General features: G+C 36.6%; 1 protein-coding gene across 1 annotated transcript; it reads right to left on the reverse strand.

The window, feature by feature from the left end:
* Positions 1-2831: 2831 nt before the first annotated feature.
* LOC140800431 (ATP synthase subunit b', chloroplastic) lies at positions 2832-4082 on the reverse strand. The gene has a single exon (XM_073155228.1). The coding sequence runs from the start codon at positions 3797-3799 to the stop codon at positions 3107-3109; it is 693 nt and encodes a 230-aa protein (XP_073011329.1). The 5' UTR covers positions 3800-4082; the 3' UTR covers positions 2832-3106.
* Positions 4083-8368: the final 4286 nt, after the last annotated feature.

Here is an 8368-nt window from a genome sequence, read left to right on the forward strand (position 1 = left end):
TATCTGGTCCCGACTGGTACTAGCCATACTCTTAGCGTATGGCAGAGTATGGTGATGGTTGATGGTTGTACTCTTAGCGTATGACAGGGTACAACTATTATTGATATACCCTTAATGTATGGCAGGGTATAATTACTTTCTTCTGAGATACCCTTAGCGTATGGCAGGGTATGATTTATCTACAGAGATACCCTTAGCGTATGGCAGGGTATGATTTATCTATAGAGATACTCTTAGCATATGACAGGGTATGCTCTGAGCTTGTGACATAATGTGTATCGAGTTTGGGGTCGGATACTGTAGTCCAGCATGATAGATAATATTCAGAGTTGAGACATAATGTGTATCGAGCTTGTGACATAATGTGTATCGAGTTTGGGGTCGGATACTGTGGTGCCATGCATCATGCATCATTATTGATGTGACTAGTATCATTGGATCATAATTGTTATACATGATATGTTATTATATTCGGTGATGTTATATGGTAATTTTATCATGTGATATATTTTTGGTTGAGGATATAATATGCTCATTCATGAGAATTAATTTCATTCATATATATGTCATTGAGGATTCATATATACATGCTCATACATAACATCATGCTGCTTTTTGATTCATATTATCCAGTATATGATTTACTCTTTGTTTGGCATCACTGATTCGGGGTAAGGTATGTTCACTGAGCCTTTTGCTCATGACTCTCCTTATTTTTTTTCTAACCCCCACAGATAATATGGTACGTGATACCGACTCGAGATATTCTGAGGAGATATTTTAAAAAGATGAGGTGAGCTATAGACGCGAGATGGTATGGAAGATAGTTTAATCAGATATTGAGTTGTACTATTATTTTATATTTGTACTTCTTTGTATAGACGATAATTGGTATAGTACAGGTTAGACTATAGTGTACTCTTGTATCAGTTGTCTAGTTGTACATTGATGGTTTATTGTGGCCTGTGTGGGTTCTGCCAAATTAATTAGTAGTATAATGTATATTATTGTGGACTTAGATATTCACATATTAACAGATTTATTTGATTGATACTATGTTTTATTTAGTGTTGGATTATGTGAGCATGGATATATTAGCAGATAGTATTTAATGATGTCATGATTGTATATGCACAGGAGAGTATCTGTGTGTGACGGGCCCCGCCCGACCTGTCGCGTGCGTCGCGCGTGCCGTGTGGGCGTGCATGTGCCCGTGCCGAGCGAGGGCGTTACATTATTTTTGATACGGTCTAAAATCAGCGAGATTCACCACCCTCAGGTCCCGGTGTTCAAACTACAAAAATCTAGTTGAGAGAAATTTTTGTAAAAGTAAAATTTCATCGATAAAGAAACCACCTTGAGGTAGCTTACAATAGTCCTGTAAACAAGCTGAGCTTGATCTAGCCAATTTTTGCTCAAGTTTGGATTAAATCAGTTTTGAGACTAACCAACAATATCATGCTTAAATTGATTAGATTCAATTCAAGCCTATTTCAAGTTCGAGCCACTTGAATCAAACTAGAATCAAGCTTAAATTGAATCTTGGATGATTTACACTTAATAAAATAAAATTAGACATGCAAGCAAACTATTCTTATTTATCAATAACATATATTGATTTATCCATGGTTTATTCCTATCTCTAAAATTCCATCTTAACAACTACGTACACGGTACTAATGGGCAGCCCTGACCGTCTTTTTAAAATCTCAGGTTCAAAAATGGGAAACATCAGTTTCAAGACTCTTTTTCTTTTCATCTCTCAGATATGAGATATCTTTTGGTTAACCCAAGAAAAAATGGGATAGATTTATGAGACCGGAGTAGTTCTTCTTCTCTTATTAGGAGCAGAAAAAGAAAAGATTTACTTTTGTTCTACTATTAATATAATAGGAATATTTATTAAGCAAAGCTTGATCGAGCTAGCCTGTGCTTGAGCTTAAGCCTGATCTAGTTAATGAAGCTTGACTCATTTTAAATATAAGCCGAGCTTGATCGTGTCAGCTTGATTATTTTGACAGCCTTCCTTACCATTAGCTTTTAAGTGCCAAAAACAGTATTATATGGATATTTCGAAGACAAAATTATACATATGCCCCAATATCACTATTGTGGATATACATCACAAGCCAAACTAAGTTTAAGATTTAAGGAATCATTTTTTTAAGTATTTGAGTTGATCTTATCTATTTGTTATGAACAACAAATCTTATCTATGCTTGTTATGGTCAATTGTACAAAACTCATCTTTATAAATACAAAGAACCATCCACATGCTAAAGTAGAGCTCTACCTCTAACCTTTTTAATCATATACATCGTTAATGAAAAAAAAAAGACATTAACCCTTAAATTATCATAATCTCTATAAAGGATTCGATCGTTGATGAAAAAGTTGATTTGATATAAAATTATGTATCTTTCCTCATGGAATAGGAGAAATTGCAAGTAGTATATGGGTTGTGTTTGAGAGGGAGAAATGTCGGAAAGGGAAGGGAGAAACAAGTTTAGAGAGATTGAGAAGAAGAAGAATAATAGAAATGATAAAGATTACTACTATTTGGAGAGAGAAATGTTGGAAGAAGAGGTGAGGGAAATGATAAACAAAGAATAAAAACAAAAGCGTATAAACGCATTAATATCCGCACAAGTAAGAGCAAAAAATTAGCCACATGTCATTGACATATTTTATAATTTAATCGAAAATGATTTTATAGTCTGGAAGTATAAATGATAATGATATTTTATAATTTTTAATCGAAAACTTCAAATTCTCTATTCAGTATTATGGGATGGTAGAACTTTGAAGAATTAAACAATCGAAATAAATCCTAAAGATAATGGTTCTTCCTACTTGGATATATATCACAACAAAGAAAACATTATTACACATATACCCAAATTCTGTACTCTTGACCATTTTTGTAATATGAAGTCTCAAGTGACTCCCATTGTATTCGACTCTCTTCCAGACAGACATCAAGGGATACATACATAGGAAACCAAAATTAATAATAACAAAACACAACCCATACAAGAAGAAAGAGAGAGGATTTGGAGTGGTTCTAAATCATTCATTCTTAAGATGAGACAAATTTATTGAGCTACTATTTGGATGCAGCAGGGAGCACCTTCTTGACGATCTCGTCGCTGAGAGCTGCGATCTGCGAGTCGAGCGCCCTAATGGTCTCCTCCTTCTGCTTCTCGAGATTCTCCAACGCCTCGGCAAGCTCGGCCTCGACCCGCTTCCTCCCGTCGGCCAGCTTCACCTCTAACTCCGCCGTCGTCTCCTTCTTCATCTTGTTCAGCGCCGCTGAGATCTCCGCCCTCGCTGCCTTCATCACCGCCGCCGCCTGGTCCTCCATCTGCTTCACCTCCGACGATGTGTCCTTCACGTCGCCCAGCTGCGCCCGGATCGCCGCGTCCCGCTCATCCATGAACTTCCCCAACGGAGTGAAGTAGATCTTGTCGAGGGCCACCATCAGCAGGAGGAACTCCGCGACGATCGCCGGGAGAGTCAGGTTGAAGTCGAAGAGAGCCGCCTTCTCCATCTGCTCTGCCAGCGCCGGGAGCGGAGAGGCGGCGGCCATCAGAGCGGCGGCGAGGGCGGCGGACGAGTGACGGGAAACGGCGAGGGAGCGGATGAGGCGGTGGTGGATTGGGGGCGATTTCTTGGAGGAGGGATTGGATTTGGCCGCTGCGACGACGGTGAGCTTGGGGAGGAGTGGGGATCTCTTCGATGTAAAGTGATGGGTAGAGTAGGCGGAGGTGGAGCAAGAGGTCACGACCGCGCTGGCCATGGTTTAATTTGGATGCTTCGTTCTCGTCGTTCTCTCTCTCTCGTTCGTCAGTGGCCAGTGGGTGTGGAAGGGAAGTGGAAGTCTGGAGTAAGGAAAACAAACCCTATCCTAGCCTAATCTCTACCACACAATGGAGTTGGGGTTGCAAGAACAAGAGGCCCTAATTGCAATTCGTTGGCACCAGATAAAATGGAAAATAGATTAAGACGAAACGAAGAAAATTATAAATTCCTCTTTCTTTATTATCTTTTCATGTTGCAAAAGTAATTTTAACGCCTCGTGTTGACTATGTGACTATGAACGCCTATGCTCCATCACGTGAGGTGCACCTGCTTGTCATTAGTAACCGATTAGCCGGCATATGCTTTGAGATTAGGGGTGGCAAAAATTAATCTGACCTAATAACTCGATAAGATAACTTGATTTTTAATTGAGTTTTGGTTTAGTATAATTATGTTTGAGTCGTAAATAGATCAATCCATCTACCCCGATTAATAATCGAGTCATGTTCTAGTTTATACGACCGACCCAATTTAACATATTTAACACATTTAAGTATTCAAATTGGGTTAACCTGCCAACCCGATATATATAACAGATATATAAATTTTGGGTGTTACCTATGCTCAATAAATTCTATGAATTGACTATTCATAGCTGTTTTTTAAACTGATATCTTTTAGACACAGATTTAAGCTTTTAGCCAACTTTTCAGTCAAATATAATTTTGATATAATTCTTATCAGATTAGAAAGATTCTCAAAGATCTTCAACTTATGTTTCGGCTACAAAGTCTAATTCGACCATTTTAGTTATCAATAATGTGCTATAAGGGAGAGAAAAAATTTGACTAAAATTTGCACACATTAAATGCTTTGCAAAATGATCTTTTATCATTTCAAATAATTTTAAATAGAAAAGAGACTTCCCAAGCCTATAAAAGACAAATCAAAAGATAAAACAAGAGCTATTAAGTTTAGACCATATTGAAGAAGTTTCCATTTGACAAATTTTCTCTCTTATTTCTTTCTCTTAGTGAGATTTATTTATAAACTAAACTCCTTGAGAGTTATTACACACATTAGGTGTGTTTGTGATTTTGATTTTATTTATAAAGAAGGTGGAAAAACCTTCATGGTTTGTAGGTGAGAGATTGGGGGGTAGATTTTTTGGAATAAGTCAGTGAATTTTCTGACTCAAAGCAGATGATGTTTTGAGAGAAGAGATTTTGAGGGATAAATTTCATGTAAACAATGGTAACACTTTGATAAACTAGTGGTGTATAGTTTTTAGTAGTAAATTCTCAAGAAAATAACCTATAAAGTGGACGTAGGCCTTGGCATAAATCTTGGTGTCATATTTGCTCTCTTTTTTACTTATCTCATTTAAGTTTAAATAGTATAATCATACACATAAGCTTAAAGTTATTTATTTGCATTTTTCTTAATTTGCGGGAAGCTTTGAATTTTGCATTATGATTACAATTTGATTATATACTTGCATATTTGGTTTTTATCTTCTTATTTAATTTGTAAATCCAATTCACCCCCTCTTGAATTGCTTAGTTGGACTAACAATTGATATCAAAGCAAGGTCTCTATTTTTGGACTTAAATGTCTTAGAATAGATAATGGCAATCATAGTAGGAACCTCTCTTGCCAAAGGTCAATCAACCAATAGGCAATAGATCACCCTTATTTAGTAGGTTTAATAATAATTACTGGAAGGCTAAAATGAGAATATATATATACACCAAGTCATAGATTATGAGTTATGTAAAGTCATTATAAATGGCCATAAAATGCCAACCATGTTATAGATGGAAAGATTATTACCAAGCCCGAAAATAAATGGGATGAAATTGACATAAAGAATATTGGAATGAATGCAAAAACTATGAACTTATTGTATTGTGCATTAGATCCTAATGAGTTCAATAGATATTTGTGAATCGGCAAAGAAATTGGGGATAGATTAGAAGTTACTTATTAAGATACTAATCAAGTTAAAATATCAAAAATTAGTATGCTTAGCGTAGTCATAAACTCTTTAGTATGAATTCTGAAGATTCTATTTTAGATATATTTAATAAATTTACCAATATGACTAATGTTTTAAAATCTCTTGGTAAATCTTTTACTAATATTAAAATAGGAGAAAGATTATTAGATTTTTGCCAAAAATATGGGAATAAAAAATCACTGCAATAAAAGAGGCAAGAGAACAAAACTTGGTTTAGATAAACTTTTGGGTTCTCTCATGAGTCATGAGCTAGCTATGACACTGGACGATGCGATTGCAAAAGAAATAAAGGCTTAGCTCTTCAAACATTCATCACATATGAATCAAGTGAAGAAGATGATGATCTTGCTTTACTTACAAAAACGAACGAAATCCTCTTCTCGTTAAGCGAGACTGACCACTACAGGTCAAAGAATCTTGGAGATCACCAATGTAACAACCCAACCTTAAAAAAATATTAAAAAAAATTCTTTGCAGTGGGGCAGCATGGGGGGTAGGGGGGTGCCACGCACCCCCTCGCGTCACCGCAGCCAACCGGGCCCCAGCGCCGCTGCAGCCACCGCCAAGACCCCCCCACCCCCACCACCTTCCCTCTCTCTCTTTAAATCTCTCTCTCGGTCACTCTCTCACTCTACTCTCTCTCTACTCTCTCTTGCACTCCTTCCTCTCCTCGTTGGTGACGTCGGCCCGCCGCCACCTTCCCGAAGTCACCGTCATCGGTGAGAAGCTCTTCCTCTCTCTCTCTCTCTCTATCTCTTTCTCTCTCTCTCTCTCTTGCCCGAGCTTGGGCTCGTCGGAGTCAAGCCGCTGGCTGGCCAGCAGCGACCGGTGCCCTCCTCGCCGGCCCGGGTCCACAACCTCCTCCCTCACCTCCTCTCTTTCTTCTCTTCCTCTTCTATTCTTCTTCTTCTTCTTCTTTCTTCTTTCTTCTTTCTTCTTATTTCTTATTTCTTTTTTCCTTTCTCCTTTCTTTTCCCTCAGCTCCCCTCCTCTCATCTTCTTCTCCTTCTCCTCCCTTCTTCCTCTTCTTCTTCTTCTTCTCCTCCTCCCTCTTCTTCTTCTGCTTTCTTTCCTTTTCTTCTTCCTCCTCGGCTTCTACTCCTTCTTTTTTTTTTTTTTCGCACAATCTTTGGGCTCGGCCCGGCCCAAGATCATGCTTGGCGATGCTAAGCCGAGCCCGGCAAGACCGATGGCGTGTTTTAATTAATTAATTATTTATTTATTTATTTTATTGATGTTATTTATTTAGGTTTTTCCTTCTTAATTAATGTAAATAGATTATTTAGACATTAATTATTTTAATAATAATATATATTCTTCAATATGATTAGTATTAATTATAATTTGTATAATCAATGATTAATTAGGTATAAATATAAGTAATACTCATATTTATTTATATCTCTATGAGATTAATATATAGATTTGTAAATTATAATTATCAAATTTATATACTAATATTTTTATGAGATACCTTTTAAATAATTCTAATAATTTATTATACATTATTATTTTGTAGCAAATAAAATAATCGGCTTATGTATTTATTTATTATTTTATAAAGTAATGACTACGTAATCCCTAATTAATCAAGATATAATTTAATTATAATTAGGTTTTTTATCTATATTTATATTTTTATTTATAATTAAAAATCTAGCAAATTATAAAGATAAGTAGAAATTCAATATCTAATAAATCATCATATTTTACATGAACGAATTTTAATTAGATGAACAACTAACTTCTTACTACTTAAACATTTTCAGATCCTAAAGCCCTTATTTGAGACCCCGTGGACTTTGCTAGCGATGAGTATCACTCGGTTAACTGACGGACGTGAGAGATGTGTGGTTTGTGTCTTCTGATCAGACTGTGAGTAGTTTTATCCCCTAGACGCCTTTCTCAAATTAGGTTATATTATATATTATGTACATGCATGTTTTGGCCTCCAGTATGATTATATAATTTTATCTAGAGATGATTACAGTTGAGCATATTTTATCATGCATTTGATTATGCAAATCTGGAATATGAGTAGATTGGTGATATATATATAGATAATTGGAGATGATTCTACTGTTATGATTGTATACCGAGTTGATCTGTAGCATGAGTATGCATGTAATAGATTAGCATGAGTATGCATGTGTTGACGATACAGTTGGAGACTACATTGCATCATTTCCTCTTGATTCCTATTCCACCTAAATTCTTGTTATACATTGACTTATTATCGTACTAGATATATGCATATGATCTGTCATTTAGAAGGAAAACATAAAATGTGATTGATAGGATAATTGATAGAAAACGTGAGGATACCCAAGAGGGCGCGAGGGTTAGGGCGTGCCTGGAGATGATTGATCGCTCAACATAGTCGCGATCTTGTTGGCCTTACATCTGAGGTCGTTAGTCTATGTGCATAGTAGACATTTGAACACATGCCGTTCGCTAGGGCATATGTGGCGAGTTATCCTCACGAGATTTCTATCAACTATGTGGGTGCCCGGTCTGGATGGATGTTGATACCCTAGCGGGTGGCGG

The sequence above is a fragment of the Typha latifolia genome, chromosome 13 (assembly GCF_019914945.1).
Source record: "Typha latifolia isolate L0001 chromosome 13, TyphaL0001v2, whole genome shotgun sequence".
In the NCBI taxonomy this organism is placed as follows: Eukaryota; Viridiplantae; Streptophyta; class Magnoliopsida; order Poales; family Typhaceae; genus Typha; species Typha latifolia.